The sequence below is a fragment of the Rhamphochromis sp. 'chilingali' genome (assembly GCF_963969265.1).
Source record: "Rhamphochromis sp. 'chilingali' genome assembly, chromosome: 2".
NCBI lineage: Eukaryota > Metazoa > Chordata > Actinopteri > Cichliformes > Cichlidae > Rhamphochromis > Rhamphochromis sp. 'chilingali'.
In genome coordinates this window covers 13,914,004-13,932,532 of record NC_137930.1, presented here as the reverse complement: position 1 = coordinate 13,932,532, position 18,529 = coordinate 13,914,004, and the positions used below count along the sequence as shown (strand labels likewise).

Genomic DNA, 18,529 nt, shown 5'->3' with positions numbered 1-18,529 from the left:
GGTTGGTGTTAGAGCCCCTTTGTGTTTCTTTTTTTATTTCTGTGTTTGTTTTATAAACACTAAAAATGGTTGCCCTGGAACAGAATGGTGACTTGCCCGGGGTTTACCTTGCCACTTGGCAGCTGGGATAGGCTGCAAGAAGGAGACGGTATTCACTTTTAGGACTTCCTGAGCTTTTACAGGTCCAATTGACTGCACAAAGTCGCACAGTGGTGAGGCTAGCCTTCAGTGTATCTGATGCTGCATGTGACAAAATGGGTGAGAGTACCACTTGTCCATATTCTTAGTTAACATTCTTGTTTTGATTTAACCATATTTCATGTGTAGTCTGCAATAAACAAACCCTGGATAGTAGATGTTTGCCTATCTTTTGCACTTTTGCAGATTATATAACATCACATCTTGGTTTAAATCAATTTTTGACAAGTTTGTTAAGTTAACATGTTATTTAGTTCAACTGTTAATTCGTCTTGTTTAAACTCACCTTACCTATCTGTGTTCCAGGAACAAAAGGAGGAAGGCTTTACTTCCTGTATTTATACTGTAGCTTACTGGTTAATCTGAGGTCACAGGAAGAGACCAGGAGGAGAAGGGGGAGAATCCTTGTAATTTAATAAAGTTGATTTTAGAGTGTTAGTAGGGAAATTGATTTGTTGTAATATGTATTGACTATACCTTAGAGCTTTATTGCTAGGAAGAGTAGCAGTACAGGTTGGAGTATAGAAGAGTTTGACTTACCTACCTTAATCGATTAGTACAGGGGTGAATGAACTATTTAAACAGATGAACGCAGGTGTTCAGGGAGGAAGGATCAGGTCAGTGTAGCTGTGTGCAGTTTGACCTTAATTTCCGTCGATTTAAGTTCAGTTATGTTTATTTGAACTGAGTTAATTATGGAGTTGAGTTTTTTTATTTATTTGTGTAAATATTGGTCACAAAATGGTGAATAAATCATTTGCTCACTGGACAGTATCTGTCTCCTGCACTTCTTTGGCTGCTTAAGTCAAGTCCTACCACACTGCACTATCATATAAATATTTGAAAAATTCTTTTTTTTTTACATTTTGAGAGCTCGAAATTATGTTTGGGTTTTTTTTTCTAGTGCTTTCAACACTATCGCAGACATAAATTTGAAAGACAAGCTGGAGTGCATCTCACCACATGGATCCTGGACTATCTTACCAACCGCCCTCAGTATGTAAGGATCCAGACCGTGTGTCTAGTAGAGTAGTTGTGCCTGCAGCAGACACTCCACAGGGAGTGTCTGCTGCAGGCACAAACATTCTCTACCTACACCACTGAACCTAGGTGTTCACATGACTTGACTGGACACACCCTCTTGACCCAGTGGAGGTAGCCATAGGGGAATGGTGGTCAAACTGTCATCCCTGCTGGAGAACACCTCCCACCCCCAGACAGATCACCCGGACAGCACTGAGCAGTTCCTTCAGTGACAGGTTGCTGCACTGAGCAGTGAATGTACAGATGTGAAAACACACCACATATGCACAGACTGTGGTCTGTACATATCTTAGTGTGCAGTACACAATACCTGCAGCTAATAACAGCCAACCACTGCATTGTGACACGATCTGTTTTCCTGCTACTAGTAAACCGTATCATTTTATCATATACACAAAAACACATTTAATGTTTATGTACATATATTAAAATTATATTTCTTCTACCCTGTATAGTGTATATTTTCTTCTATTTTTGCAATATATTATTGTTGTTAGGTAAGTTGCATCTATTTATTCCTGTCTACTTTGCTGTTGTAACAACTTCCCCATGTCTTGGGCTAATGAAGGCTATCTTCTATCTCATCTTGTCACTGATAAATTAGTATCACTGGGTTTGATACTGTTGACTGAGCCAGATGAGTTATTTTGAGGCATAACACTGGGGTGTCTTTTCATTTTTATCTGACACGTTTTAGCCTGAAACATTGATCATAATGCTAAAAATCATCCACGGGGAACTGAAACAACAACACTGGGTAAAAAATAACTGTTAAAATATATATCCACAATTCTAAAAGAAAATATAAAAATTATGACCCACTGTAAAATGTAAATAGTATTAGAATTAAATCATTTGCAAATCTCATAAACCCATAGTTTATTCACATTGAACAGATATCAAATGTTTAAAATGAGAAAACGTATCTTTGTAAGAAAAAAAAAGTCATGTTGAGTTTGACAATAATTCAATTTAATTTTATTTATATATCAGTTTTATATTTTCTTTTTTGGCTTCCTTAAAGCCAACTGAAATGTCTGCTAACAGTTCCAGCCTTGAAGAACACACCCTAAACCTACCTGTTTGTACCTGCTGTTTCAGGCTTCCTGCCTGGCCTGGTCCCAGGTTACTTTGGAACACTGTTAATCTAGTGAAAACAACTCTACTCTAAATAAACAAACATACAACCTAAATTCAACATGCACTCTAAAGAGCATTCCAGGAAGTCTTTAGCGAGCATGATTGTTCTAAACTGAAAATCCTGTGTGTGAAGAGAAATAGGTTATGATGCACACAACAGTGGGGATTACAAATCCCAGAGATCCCACAATCAGGAAGCAGACTGGTACAGTTTTTTTTATTAGCGGGCTTGGTGAAGTCATGTGCACAGGCGAGTTTAGATCCATATAGTATCATCCTTAAAAAGAAGTATAGAGATATTAGGAATTGCTCTGACATCTGCTTTCTCTGTTATATTTTACTTCCTGATTACAAGGGGTCACGACAGCAGGTAACCCCACATGTGGCGACTAAATTTAAAATTTAAATTTAAAAAACAAAACAAACTTCTGATTAGAAACGGTTTATTATGAATAGTACAGATCCCACATATTTATCTGATCAACCTAAATGGTGGCACTTTAATATTACTGCATTAATATTACTGCAGTTGATGATGATAACCCTTTATTTCAGACATATAAAAGTTCAACCAAAGACATGCAAACATGAAACACATAAAGGTTGAGGGAAACTTAAATACAGGGGAAGAAGACACAAGGGGAATCTAATAAAGAAATGAACTTGGCTAACTTAATGAACTTAAACATAAACATCAAAATAAACTAAAACTTAAACGCTGGGTCAACAGACCCAGGAATGTGACATTCTGTTGATTTACCTTATCCATCATTACCTCCACTTCCCCTCAGCACTGGCATACGCTTGACACAAAGAAAAAAAAAGAAAGGAAAATCGATGTATAAATGTAGATATAATGATAAATATAATTCAGATCAAAATCAGCAAATGGAACTATGAGGGAGGATGTTTGAGGCTTATTTTTTATATGCAGTGGAAAAATCGTGTTTATTTTTACGATATGTCCTAGATTTGGATCAGTTTTTAACATATACCAGTTCAAAGGTTTTTTACTTAATCTGCACTAACTGGTCTAGATAATTAAAAATAAATATTCACATCTTAAAAGATACAAGTAGAATTTATTGAACACATAAAAACACATCAGGGTAAGCCTGACTGCTCCTGAACCATCATGAGTTCTCCTATTGAGGATTGGTGTCAGTGTCCCTTTTGGCATCTGTGACTGATCATGTGTGTCTATGAAACAAAGATTTAAAGCTGTTTCTGTTGAGATAGCCGTGGAAGGTATTCAGTTCATTCTGATCATGAAGAATGATATGCCCAGAACTCTAAACGCTCCTGCTAGCTACGTGCTCATGTTCACAGCTTCTGAAATTTCATGACAAATCACTGATGTTATTTTATAACTTTAACAGCTAAGAGTCATTTAAAATATCAGCTCAGAGGAGTAGTATTTTCTTATTTTGGCTTCTGAGGCTTGATTGAAAAGAACCCCCTCTGGTGGAGATGTTTTTTCCAGACGACCTGAATCTCCATGAAGAAGTTGCTGACTGAGTGATATCTCTGCGCTGTGTAATGCTCTTACACTTGACCATGTTGGATAGTCGTTTCTGGCACTGGGAGGATCCAAAGTAGTAGAGCAGGGGATCCAGGAGGCAGTTCAGACTTCCCAAACACAGAAACACCAGATAGAGTGCGTAAGAGCCATCAGGTGCCTCCTGGCTCTTCTCGGTGTTAAACTGCAGGTAGTGTGCAAGCAGCAGACAGTTTGTGGGCATGAAACACAGTAAAAATATCACCAGCACAGTCAATGTCATCACCATTGCTTTTCTTCTCCTCTGTGATGTTCCTGGAACATCATGTTGGACTCTGCTCAATGACCAGATTATCTGAGCGTAGGACACCACTGTGATGAGCAGAGGCAGGAAGAAGAGGACACAGCAGATGGTGAGGAAGTATGTCTTTAACCAGGCGATCTTATCTGTAGAGTGGACATCATGGCAGGTGGTGATGTTCAACTCACTGACGTAAAATGTCTGGTGGATGGTAAAAAGGGGAATCGAGCCAGCGAAGGATAGCATCCACATGATTATGCAGGCTATGACTGCAGCCTGTGGGCTCCTCCAAGTAAGAGATGCTATAGGGTAAGCTACAGCAAGTAGACGGTCCACACTGATGCAAGCTATGAGAAGAACAGAACAATACATGTTCCAGTAAAAGGCAGCAGTGATGGGCCAAATTTCCAGTTGTTGCCTTCAAAGTGGTAGGAGATCTTGAAGGGGAGCATCAGTGCAAAGAGCAGATCAGCTAAGGCCAGGTTCACCATATAGATTGCAGCTGGCTTCTTGGGACGGATCCCCCAAGCAAAGACAATCACGGCACAGAAGTTAATTGGCACACTGATGGAGCAGACCAGCGTGTAGAAGAAAGGTAAAAGGATGATGGACACAGTGCCAGTTAGAAACTTCAGTGCCTCTTCTGAAAGTCCAAAAGATGTTTTATTTGATGAATTATGTGGTGAATTATTATTATCATAGTTAAAAACTGCTCCAGATGCTCCATGCGCTCCTGTTTTAAAAACAAAATAGACTTGTCAGTGAATTCTAAAAAACAGAAATCAAAGGTTATTTGCTGGATATAAAACTATGATGGTAACATTTTCTTAGAGTTTACAAATCAGAAACAGACGCAGTTTTAAATCTGTTTGTCCGCTGAATTTACTTTTTAAACAAAAGAATTAAAACACATCCAAAGTCTTCTCTTGTCTAGTTTTGCCCTAAAACTTGCACAAAGCTCAGCGACTGGGATGGTTTGCCAATTAAAGGTCTCTCATCTCAGTTGCAAGCAACTGCAACCAACAAATAAAGCTTATCCATCCATCCATCCATCCAAAATAACATTGATGAGGCTAGTCTTCGGATGCTGCTGTTTGGTCACAACAACTCAGTCTGACCTTTACGTGTGCACAAATTTGACAGACCCAAGAACATTATCTCAAATATATTTTAAAAGGAAATGCATATCACAGTTTCAATTTCTGAACATGGTGAATATAATCTGATGTAAAATTTGTGTATACCTTTCAACACTAATGTTCCTCTTCAGATGTGCAAGCTGCCAGTGCCATAGCCATCAGTGCAAGACTATACATGCAGGCTTTTGAACTAAGGGCTGATAACATGCCTGATGTTTGCTTTCCTTTTTAGTCTGTACCAAGGTCATTATAGTTAACTAAAGCTAAACTAAAACTAAACATGGATGTGAAAAAAAAAGCATTTTAAATAATTAAGATGAAATAAAAACTACAAATTTGAACAATTATGTGAAGTTGGAAACTAAAATAAAACTAAAACTAAGGTAAAATATGGATGAAACATCTTTGCTTTCTGACATATGTCCTCCATCCAATAATTATAATTTAAAAAACTATAACAAACACCGAAAGCCATTCAAAATGAACTAAAACTTAACATAAAAAATTGAAACTAAAACAAAAATAATCCCCCTCTCGTCACTAACTGACACTAAACAAAACGGGAAATCTTTAAAAAAATCATTAGAAAATATAAAAATATAACTCTTGTCTGGAGAATGCAGTATTTTGTTCTTTTTAAAAAAGATTTTGAAAGCTTGAATCGTCTCACCACAAAATAGTTTTGTCCATTTTAAAATCTAACATTGTTCTTGAAATAGTACACTTTTTTATGTCAGGATTTCTATTGAAAATTATTGCATTCACCAAAACATTTTTTGAATTAGTCTTGTATTTGTTCTAACACAGATAACAATAAGTAATTTATTTGGATTTTATGAGTAGAGACCAACCAATTCAAGACATCACAGTATTTTCAAACTTACCTGAAGTGTTCGCGGCAGAAATACAGCAGAAACAAAACAGAAGTAACAACAACTGTGTTAAAGCCATGTTTGCTTCTCTCTTTCTTTCCTTTTTGGCATCCTTTAATTCAACAGTGTCTTAAATGTCTGTTTTAGAGAACAAGAAGAACAAGAACATGCCCTTAATGTACTTGTTTGTACTTGCTGGCTTTCTGCCTGGCATGATTCCAGGTTTCCTTGGAACTCTTACACAGGGAAAGGAAAATTCCTGGATGTTGGATAAATTGCTTCTCAGTTCTACATGGGGTGGCAAAATATCCTTAGGCAATATACTAACCCCAAGTTGCCTTCCGATGCATTCATTGGAGAAAAACACGTTTTTTTGAGTCAATTTTTACAACATTTACAACAATATTTGTAACTTTTTATATTAAAATCTAAATGTTACGTCTAAATAGAGCTGGGCGATAGAACGATAACGATATGTATTGCGAAATAACTTTTTCTCGATAGAAAAATTTAACTATTGCGATAGGCCTCACCGCTCTTGTTCTCTTAAAAAAAAAAGAATAAAAAGAACAGCCAATCCAAATTAAGTAGTGCAGAGCCGAACCAATCACAGCCGCAGCGGCACGTCACGTGACTTGTTACATACAGCACAAGTGCCAAGCCGCACATGTGTATTTGTTTTGGGAAGCAGCCCGCCGCCGTGCCGCCCCGGTAATGGAGGAAATGAGTGTGCCGATTAGAGAAAAATCAACCGAGAGTGTGACCGAAGGTTACCGAAGAGAAAACAGATGATGGCTCCAATGCCGGAGAGATTGTTGAACGGAAGAGCCATAGAAGTTCCGTAGTGTGAAGGTATTTCTGCTATTTCAAGTCAAACAGAGTAGCGCGCACTGTAAATTGTGCCGAAAGCAAGTCTGGAAATACAATAAAGCGGTGCATGCTCAATCTCTGACTGGAAGCGCTAATTCGTCATTCGGCTTTTGTCAGACTAAAGTAACTGTTAAAACTGTTTGAAAAGCTAAGCTATACAACAAGGAGAGATTGAGAATTTCCTTTGAGTTCTCAGTTTATTTGATATTGACAAAAGTTAGTCAATTTTGTCTGTTCTTCTGTAAAACAAACTAAGATTTATTTTTAGAATTAATATTTTGTTTCTAAGTGGAATTGACAATTTAGTAGTCTGTTTTGTTTGTTCTATTTTGAAACGCTTTAGCGGCTGCCTTTTGTGTAGTTTGCAATATTTGCCATTATTTATCTGAAAAAGTCTCATGTTCCTTAAGTACATCTACCCTGTTGAACTTATTATGGGAAATAAATATTTAAATAAAAACAAGCTGCTGATTATTTCACATTTTACTTGTGAGCAACGGCACATTTAAATCTTACAAATATAGTTATTTGGCTTATATCATGATATATATCGTTATCGCCTGAAATGAAAAAAAAACATATCGTGATATGAAAAAATCTTATATCGCCCAGCTCTACGTCTAAATGTTTAGCTAATATGCACATTTATCCTGCTGGTCAGAGGAAATACCAAAATAAAAGCTTTGTGAAAACTGTGCCTGTAGTGGCGAGGATGTGTGACTGTGGTCCCCTAACGGTTACTTCTAACCGCCATATGTTGCTTCAGTTATTTCCTACGAGCATTTCTGGTAACTTAACTGAAAACATTAGAAGAGCCATTTTGGTGGTGCAATTTTAGTGGATGCAGTCTCCACAATCACCAAAGCACTTGGTGAGTTTATTGCAGGGGTGGGCAAACTTTTTGATTCGTGGGCCACATTGAGTTCTAACATTTGACAAAGGGGCCGGAACAGGAGTAGATAGATGGCATGCTTTGAAAACATCACCTCATTGGGGGAAAAATACACATCTTGGGATATGGAGAAAACATGTGCTTTAATTTCCAATGAAAATGAAGAAAAGCATTACAATAAAATCTCTGACTTCGAAATGAGCCTTTAAACACTGAAAATCAAATAAATGAACATTTTATTTTAAAGCACTGAAAGTTCTGTTATCCTTCAGGATATCACATCACTCTCCTCCTAACTCTTTTTTTTTTTTTTTTTTTTTTTCAAAAACGGTAGGAGATGCAGATGTACTTGTCCTGTTCCTTTTATTCAATTTGTTTCCCCGGTGCCAAAAGTCAACAACGACCAGTGCAAGGACGAAACAGTGTCAGCAAGTCAGTCTGTGAAGCGTTATATTTGATCTGCGCGCACTGTTCATTTTAACAACGTGCGCATCACGGAGAGACACACATTTTAATGGGAACAGTGTTGTTGGTCTCCTTTTTTAACCAGCGCATCAAAGTCTGGAGTTAGTTTTGTTGTGGCGATTCTCAGGATTGATCTGAGGTGTAGGTCTGTTAACTTGGATCTGTGGCTGGCTTTGTTGATGTTCATGACGCTGAATGTCTGTTCACACACGAAGGTAGAGCTGAACAAAGCCAACATCATCTGCGCTTTTCGCCTTAGATTTGGAAACGCGGCATCATTGAGTGAAGCATAGAAGTCATTTAGTTTCAGAGAGCTGAATTTCCCTTTTAAGGCAGGGTCGGACTGAAGGTCGATGAGTTCGAGCTGAAGCTCCTCTGGAGCTGTTTCGGGGTCTTGTGACAGAGGAAAGGCCACCAATTGAAGTGACTTGTCAATTTTATCGAAATCCAAAAACCGACGGCAGAATTCTCTGTGCAGTGCATCCAGTGACTCACTGTATTTCTTTACTTTTGCTCCGGCCTCTTTCAGCGTGGCTAGTGTAGGAAAATGAGTGAATGACTTGTTCAAAATCTGCCTGGAGAATAAAGCCAGCTTTAATTTGAAGGCTTTCACGTTTGTGTGCATGTCATGCACAAACTGGTCCTTCCCCTGCAGTTTCACATTGAGCTCATTCAAGTGTGAAAATACATCCGTAGCAAACGCGAAGTCACACATCCAGCTCTTGTTGCTCAGCTCAGGAAATTCATCAGTCTTCCCCTGCCGCTCCAAAAACACGCCAATCTCCTCTTTGAGCTCCCACACTCGTTGAAACACTTTGCCCAAACTCAACCAGCGGACACGGGAGTGATAAAGCAGGTCCTGGTGATCCAGGAACGCAATGAACTGACGGTGCTGAAGTCCCCGTGCGCGTATGAAGTTGACAAGTTTCACCACAGGATTCACAACATGATTCAGCTGTAACACCGATTTACATAGAGATTCCTGGTGGAGGATGCAGTCGAGGAAAATCACATCCTGGTCAGGGTTTTCATCTTTCACTTTATTCTGGATTCTCCTCAGCAGGCCAACGTTTTTTCCCGTTAAATTTGGAGATCCATCTGTGGTGACGTTAACAAGCTTACTCCAGGGAAGCTTCATGTTTTCGATGGCAGCAGACACTCGTTCAAACAAGTCCTCACCCCGTGTTTGTCCTTTCAGAGACTCCATTGTCAAAAACTCCTCCGTTATTTCAAAGGTTTTGTTGATTCCTCGGATAAAAATGAGGAGCTGAGCAGTGTCTTTGACATCATTGCTTTCATCCATTAAAATAAAATATGTCTTAAATTAAAATAAGTAAACTGTCATGTTTATTGCTGCCAAAAAAAAAGTTAAACACATTTGGACAGTGAAGGAATGTCAGGATTCTTGCTCAGAAAAAGGAGCTGATCAACATGCTCTGAAGTCAGAGCATGTTCCAGTCCACGAAAAAATTATTTGTAACAAAATATCGATTTCTGCTGTCCCTGTATCAATACATTATTAGCAAACAAAATATCACGATACTACACAGTATCGATTTTTTCCCCCACCCCTATGAAATAGTCAGTAAAAAAGTAGAATATAACCGACAGGGGCATGTGATAGGATGTGGTACTGCAAAAGAACAAGAGCAAAGTAAAGAAAGAAAAACCTATTGTGTTTAGTTTTGATAAATTAAAATTAAAATGTATCATTACACTCAGAGGATCAATATGAAATCATAAAATATGCAACTTCTGTATGAAGCACATGACTGATAACTGTTCTGTCCTGAGCTTTTTGTTTCCTATAGCACCTGCTTGACCATAACACCACGCCTAAGGAGGGTAATTGCAAATATTCGAGGGAGGAATATCACCAAAAGTGTGAAAGGTAAGCCCTGATGGGGGTGATAACACCATGAATTTCACTTATGGTCAAATTCTTAAAATTCGACACCAAACATAAAATTTCTCCAAAATTTAGAGACAGAGTGGAGCTCATCTAGATTTGGAGGGTTTGAATCTATAATATTTTGAAATAACACTCAATATAATGTTGACCATGTTGATTATGTTTATACTAGTGTGCAAAGGTTGGCTAATCTGACCAGGGAATGCAATAAACAGGAGTGTCGGAAAAGTTGGTGTTAAAGCCACCTCTGACAGTCCAGACTAGGATGGCGTTGGACATCCTCGGATGGGAACAGGGTTGGTGTGACCAAGGTGTGGTTTGGCTGGTTGTATGTATATTTCAAAATAATACAGCTACCAGTTACCAGGGCATGGAAGAATGACAGACATTATTAAATGAGAAGGAATTTTCTGGGATTGAAGATCCTCTGGGTAAGTGTTTGACCAAAGCATGCATAAAATAAAAGCTATCATTTTGTTATTGATTGGTAGTAGATTGATAATTGGCCACATTCAAAGCTGTATTGACTTGTTGTGGATGCAGTCTACGTCATGTTTAAGAACTCTAATTAACAGATTGAAAACAGCGACATTAAGGGAAGAATATGCAGTGCCGCACAATCAGATGCCAGTGACGGTTGGGCTCAGTGATGAATCAGGTGAGCTGGATTCATGGCTGAATCAAGACATAAATTCCCCTGCTGTGGGCAATAAGGGAAAAACAGTGGGTAAAAAGGGAGTTACAAATGTGAAGTTCATATTAACACACAGGTTTTGTTTCTAGGCAGTTCTGCGGACGCAGGCTCTGGGCGGAGCCAGATCTAATATGATAATTAAATTGATTTCATTCCCTAACACAGGATGACAAGACTGGAGCAACGATACTTGAGAGAAGAATTTCTGATTTTTATATTATGATAGGATGTCACTAACCTTTTCTTTTAATTTTCTCCGATGAATTGACACATGGGAGTGTGTCAAAAAGGGGGGAAGTTGAGTTTTAACATCAAACAATGGTTTTATGAACATTTTTATGACTTTAGTTGTGTTTTTACTAATTTAAGTATGGTAAAACTTCAGCTTATAATGATCCAAAAGTTCCCAGACATTTTTAGAGAACCAATGAGAAGCATATAGCATTATTTTCATGTTTAAGCATTAATGATTGAAATAAACTGAATAGCGTTTAGAAGATAAAATGCCTGTGTTCATGAGAAGCTGAGTATCATACTGGAGAGGAAACTGTGGGACGGCAGGCTGAATGAAACACATGATTTTTGTGAAAAAGGTGGCAAATGTTAGAATTAAAAATGGTTAATTTGTTTTTGATTTCTTTTACTAAACTAAGTGGTTATCATTAATTTCAAGGTTCAAGGTTCAAGGTTCTTTATTTGTCACATGCATAGTTATACAAGTATAACACACAGTGAAATGTAGCCTGACACGCTCCTCGACATGTGCAAAAATTGGGGGGGGGGGGGGGTGTAGAGGAAGAACATTTTATATATATATATATATATACATATAATGTTCTTCCTCTCATATATATATATATATATATATATATATATATATATATATACACTCAACAAAAATATAAACGCAACACCTTTGTTACTGCTCCCATTCCCCATGGGATGGACGTAGAGACCTAAAATTCATTCCAGATACACAATATAACCATCCCTCCCAAACAGTGGTCACAAATCAGTCCAAATGTGTGGTAGTGGGCACATCTGCTATATTGAGATAATCCATCCCACCTCACAGGTGTGCCACATCAGGATGCTGATCTGACATCATGAGTAGTGCACAGGTGTACCTCAGACTGCCCACAACAAAAGGCCACCCTGGAATGTGCAGTTTTTTGCGCTATTGGGGGTCTGGGGACCCAGAACCGGTCAGTATCTGGTGTGACCACCATTTGCCTCATGCAGTGCAACACATCGTCGCATGGAGTCTATCAGATTGTCAATTGTGGCCTGTGGAATGTTGGTCCACTCCACTTCAATGGCTGTGCGAGGTTGTTGGATATTCGTGGGAACTGGTACACGCTGTCGTATACGCCGGTCAAGCACATCCCGAACATGCTCAATGGGTGACATGTCTGGTGAGTATGCTGGCCATGCAAGAACTGGGACATTCTCAGCTGCCATCTGCCCTGAACAATGTGAACCATGATTCATCCGTGAAGCGCACACCTCTCCAACGTGCCAGACGCCATCGAATGTGAGCATTTGCCCACACAAGTCTGTTACGGCAACGAGCTGGAGTCAGGTCAAGACCCCGATGAGGACGACGGGCATGCAGTTGAGCGTCCCTGAGACGGTTTCTGACAGTTTGTGCAGAAATTGTTTGGTTGTGCAAACCAATTGTTCCAGCAGCTGTCTGGGTGGCTGGTCTCAGACGATCTTGGAGGTGAACCTGCTGGATGTGGAGGTCCTGGGCTGGTGTGGTTACACGAGGTCTGCGGTTGTGAGGCCGGTTGGATGTGCTGCCATATTCTCTGAAACGCCTGTGGAGACGGCTTATGGTTGAGAAATGAACATTCAATGCACGGGCGACAGATCTGGTTGACATTCCTGCTGTCAGCATGCCAATTGCACGCTGCCTCATTGCTTGTGGCATCTGTGGCATTTTGCTGTGAGACAAAGCTGCACATTCCAGGGTGGCCTTTTGTTGTGGGCAGTCTGAGGTACACCTGTGCACTACTCATGCTGTCAGATCAGCATCCTGATGTGGCACACCTGTGAGGTGGGATGGATTATCTCAATATAGCAGATGTGCCCACTACCACACATTTGGACTGATTTGTGACCACTGTTTGGGAGGGATGGTTATATTGTGTATCTGGAATGAATTTTAGGTCTCTACGTCCATCCCATGGGGAATGGGAGCAGTAACAAAGGTGTTGCGTTTATATTTTTGTTGAGTGTATATATATATATATATATATATATATATATATATATATATATATATATATATATATATATATATATACATACATATAGTATATACACTGGGTGAATGTGCAGTAGTAGCAGCAAGCAGGTGAATTCTGTACATTAATATGAATAGACATCTGAGTATTTTACAAGATAGACAATATAAACATATTTAAAATTAAAGGAATTGAAATGTACATTGTGCCTTGGTTTAGAGTGTCTGGAAGAGAGTCCTGTCTCAGTCAATTATAGATGATGTGAGAGGGCGGGTGTGTGTGTTTAGGGCACGGATGGCTTGGGGATAGAAGCTCCTCTTGAGTCTCTCTGTCCTTGCCCGGAAGATGCGGAACCTTCTACCAGATTGCAGAAGTTGGAACAGTTTGTTGCCTGGATGGGACGGGTCCTTCAGTAGCTGCGCTGCTCTAGTCCGGCATCTCCTGGTGTAGGTGTCCTGAAGCGGGGGGAGAGCAATCCTGCAGCAGCGTTCTGCTGTACGGATCACTCTCTGGAGAGCTTTTTGGTCCTTCACACAGCTGTTCCCGAACCACGATGTCATGTTCTGTGTGAGGATGCTCTCCACAGCGCCTGTATAGAAAATCCTGAGGATCTTTGGAGAGACCCTGAACTTCCTCAGTTGTCGTAGGTGATACAGGCGCTGCCTAGCCTTTTTGGTCTGGACCTGAATGTGGGCAGCCCATGTCAGGTCTGAGGAGATGTGGACACCAAGATACTTGAAGGACTGCACCCTCTCCACTGGAGCTCCATTGATGATAATGGGCTTGTAGTCTCTGTGCTGACCCCTTCTGAAGTCCACCACCAGCTCCTTGGTCTTGCTGACGTTCAGCTGGAGGTGGTTGTCCTGGCACCACGATGCCAGATTCTTCACTTCATCCATGTAGGCCGCCTCATCGTTGTTGGAGATGGCACCCAACACCACTGTGTCGTCAGCAAACTTCACAATGGTGTTGGAGCCATGGGTGGCCACACAGTCTGAAGTGTAGAGGGAGTAGAGCAGTGGCGAGAGGACACATCCCTGAGGTGCTCCTGTGTTGATGGTGATGCTGTTGGAGAAGCACCTGCCCACCCTCACCACCTGAGTTCTACCAGTGAGGAAGTCCAACACCCATGCACACAGACGGCTGTTAAGTCCCAGATCCCTCAGCTTTGTGAACAGTCTGCAGGGCACTATTGTGTTAAACGCTGAACTGTAATCAACAAACAGCATTCGCACATAGTTACCCTGTTTCTTGTCCACGTGGCTGAGAGTGGTGTGTAGGACGTGGGCGATGGCATCCTCTGTGGATCTGTTGGATCTGTAGGTGAACTGCAGCGGATCTGTGGTGTCTGGGATGGAGGAGGAGATGATGTTCTTCAGCAGCCTCTCAAACACCTTCATTACTACCGAGGTCAGTGCAACTGGCCGGTAATCGTTCAGGGATGAGGGTTTGCTGTTCTTGGGCACAGGGATGATGGTGGATCTTTTGAAGCATGTGGGGACCACAGACTTCGCCAGGGACTCGTTGCCTTCTGAATAGGAAGATGTAGGTAACACCAGACTGCAGATGAGCTGCGTACATGGCTGGACTGGGACAGAAAATTGGCCCGGACATTTTGACTAGAGACTGGCCGCCATTATAGCAAAAATCATAAAGCCTTTGAATGAAAATAAACACTGTTGTGACAGTGATGTTCACTGTTTTGATGGTATATATGCATCAATCTATCAATTGTTTGTTGTAAGATTCAGATAATTATTTTTTAAAAGCTAGACATTTTAAATGAGAATAAGAAAGTATTTCTTTGTGCCCCCCTTTCCCTGTTAATGCCCTACCTGCCCCCTGGCAACACTTTGCTAGATCCGCCCCTGCACAGTTACCAGCTGTCAGCTACATGAAAAAAGGATCCTGGGGTTATTTGTCTCTCAGAAACAGTTCATAACTTCCCTTCAACTCATTCATGTCACCTAAAAGGTAAACCTGTTTCTCCATCACCTGCTCAGCTCTGATGATCCAGTAAGGACATCTCCTGGTTTCATCTTCATGTTTCCCTCTCACCAGATATCCAAACCATATCATGACCAGCAGCTTTTTTGCAGCTGTGGCTCCAGCAAACATCAGCTGATACTAGAAATTAATGTTAAATAAATTCTAACAATAGCTGATCAAGCTTAAACGTGCTGCTGCTGTTTAACGCGACATCAGCTGGTTTCCTCTTTCTGGCGCAAAGTGGGCGATAAACAAACAAGAGAGCCGATCAGCTGATCATTGATCAGTTTCATGATTGAAGTAGAAACGGGAGAGGGAGGGGAGAGGATGAAAGGAGAAGAGGCAGCTGTGCAGCAAAGACACAGAATAACTCCAGCTTTGTGTCTTTTTCATTGTAGCTGAATTACGGGACAAACTGTTCCTTTTCACCTCAATAAGAAACGTGTAATATTTTCTCTGAATACCAGACGGGATGGTTGGCAACTCTAATAACTTATGAACAAAATAAAGTGCAACATCAGTAACATCATAGCACCACCCAGCTGTATAGAAACTCCGTCATGCTAGCTAGCACGCAGTACGGAAAAAGTCAGAATAACGAAAATAAACTCCGCCTAAACTTGGTTCATATCTGACCCAGAGAGACTGCAGGTCATAACTTCTTACCTGAAGTTCGTTCACACTTGGACCGGCGGCCGCCTCGGGTCTCTTTTCCTTCTGCGTCCCTTTTCCTTCATCCACCTGCTGGCCTCCACCACTTGCTAATGTTACTGAATCTGTGGAAGCCACCACACGAAGTAACGAGTAACGACCCTATCTAAATCCCAGTAACAACTAACGCGTTCCTGATTTTGGCATAATAACTAGTTACCGTGCTCGTTACCACAATAATAACGTAGTTACTGTAACGCGTTACTTAATAACGCGTTAGTCCCAACACTGATCAACACTACAATGAGCGGGTGGAGGGAGGTTTGGAGTCTTCTCTCTCTGGGGGGGGGGGGGCTAGGAGGAGGAGTTGGCCGTCCAACTGCGGTCTGGAGTGTGGGGCCTCCCTGCTGCTGCGGAGTCGGGGCGGTCCGCCTCTCCCCACCGCAGGGAAAAGGGTAACACCACCTGGGTCTGGGTGCAGTTCCCCCCTCCAGGGGCAAGGGTACCTAGACCCGGTTCGTAGAGTACGCTTGGGGAGTGTGATTGTGTGTACAGTGTCTGTCTATGTCTGTCTCCACGTTGGTTGAGTGTGGAGTAAGTGCATATGAGAGCATGAGGGTGGGAATGGATGTTTGTATCTGTGTGTGCCTGTATGTCTGTGTCTATATGTCAGGTTGGGTATCAGACGCCACCTCTCTGGGGACATCTCAGGCCCTCCAAGGTTTGGAGGCCTATCTCCCCCCACCACCACTTCTCCTGCCAGTGGCAGACTCCCTCAGACATCAGTGCGTTGGTGGTTCTTTGTGTCTGGGGATGGGCATCCAGGTACACACCGGCTCACTCCTTGGCGGCCGCTTATCGGGGCCTGGAGCCTGGGGCTCGCTCGGGCCACTTCGGAGGTGGGGTGCCCCCGGCCTCTCGGCCTGGGGCTCGGTCACTCAGGCACAGCTGGCTGCTGGCAGAACTCACGGACGCGTCACTGCAACACCCCCTGGCTTCTGCTCCGCGGCTGCTGAGTGAGCCCTCATCTGGGACTCTCCTCAGCTCTTTCTGGGACAGTGGCGCGGCTGCCCCTCTGTTAGTCTTCCTTGGTCTCTTGTGTTCTGGGGGCCTCTGGATGTCTGGAGTTTTGATCTCCTCCATACCTGCTTCATGCCCTGGAGGTCGGGGCTGTGGCCCCCCCACACCCTCTAGCAGATCATTACATGAAGGAACCTTTTAAAAAAAAAAACAAGCGCGTCCATGCTCACAGGTGTACACACGGGTGATCACACCCACAAACTACACCCTTTTTGGCTCCTACCTCAAAGCACACTGTGTTCTGTTGATCTTATGTGCTGCACAATAATGTTTAACATTTAGTATTTACTGTCATATTCCCATATATCATTGTGATGTTGTTTATTCTATTACTCTTGTTCTCTTCTGCTTCTTTTCTTTTTTCTTTCTCAACAGGTGATCCAGGTGATTGATATATGCATTTTTTTTCTGCCCATTCTGTTGGTTTTTGTCTTTTGCCCTTCTCCCCCGTCCCTCTTCTCAGCTGTTTCTCTTTCCCTCTTTCTTTCTCCCCTTCTTTCCTCCAGTCCAGTCTGTCCCGTATTCAGCAAGTGAAAATAAAATAAACAATAAAAGGTGAATCAAATGGACCATTATGGCAAGGCTGGGATGGTCAATTTGGTAAAGTAAAGGTCATCTCATATATGATCCACCCGTTGAAGGGGGACAGAGGGCCTTAGGGGTAAGAAGAAATGAACCCTGCAACACTGGATTGCAAGGTGTAAGTGATCTCTTTAAAAAGAGATCAAAGGGGGAATTGTGAGATTATTATATTATCTTATGCCACGTTAGACCCCTAATTAAAGATTGTGAAATCATTATGTAGTTTTAATTTGCATTATTCTCCTGACTTAGAAGAGGTGATAACTATTACACTTATTAAACTGATTTGTATTACATTAGACTGCTGATTTATTGTGAATGAATGATATTGTTCTATGATGCATGATACTGCTGAGGTATAAGAAATACTGTTTTCAGAGAGTCATCACCTTATTTGTCTGATTAGAAAAGAACAGAACATACCGCACAGGAAGCCAAGGTCATAACTTAGGCTCACTGAGAGAGAGAAAGAACGTGAATGTTTAGGTTTCATGACTAGGTGGAGGGGGGGGGGGGGGCTGAAGCTATAAGAATGTGAGGCACGCTCAGGGATTAGGCGGACACCCTCCCGCGCTCATCTCCCCTCCGGATGGTTTATGCTCATAAAGTGTTGAATTGTATGGAATAAAAGATTGTTGATTGAGCATTTATACACAGAGTCTTGTCCTTCCTTCAGCCCAAAGATCAAAAGAATTGGTAGTTGGTCCAGCAATGCATCTGGACCAACTACATAGACCTACTACCTCCACTGGAATATCATAGTGCTTGGTAGGCTTAATTACTCATGTAAATTAGCTGGCAGAATTTTATATTTCCGTGGTATAATATTGCAGTTGATTCATTTTAAACTTGCATTTTATAATTGTCAAAGTAGTAATTCTGATTCAGTATACATTTTTAACTTCTTACAGCTCTAGCATGAGCAGTGTCACATCAGCACCAACAACATTAAT

The 18,529-nt window shown here is 41.2% G+C and overlaps 1 protein-coding gene and 1 pseudogene across 2 annotated transcripts; both read right to left on the bottom strand.

Moving 5' to 3' along the window:
- Positions 1 to 3,785: 3,785 nt before the first annotated feature.
- LOC308391839 (proteinase-activated receptor 1-like) lies at positions 3,786 to 6,271 on the bottom strand (annotated as a pseudogene). Its single transcript has 2 exons — positions 6,205 to 6,271; positions 3,786 to 4,914 (listed from the first exon to the last, which is right to left on the bottom strand). The product of its transcript is annotated as a proteinase-activated receptor 1-like (transcript).
- Positions 6,272 to 8,465: 2,194 nt separating this feature from the next.
- On the bottom strand, positions 8,466 to 9,626 carry LOC308392756 (general transcription factor II-I repeat domain-containing protein 2A-like; the record flags this gene model as incomplete). The annotated part of the gene is made up of 1 exon (XM_080875957.1): positions 8,466 to 9,626. One exon carries the CDS (start codon positions 9,624 to 9,626, stop codon positions 8,466 to 8,468), a length of 1,161 nt encoding a protein of 386 aa, XP_080732083.1.
- Positions 9,627 to 18,529: the final 8,903 nt, after the last annotated feature.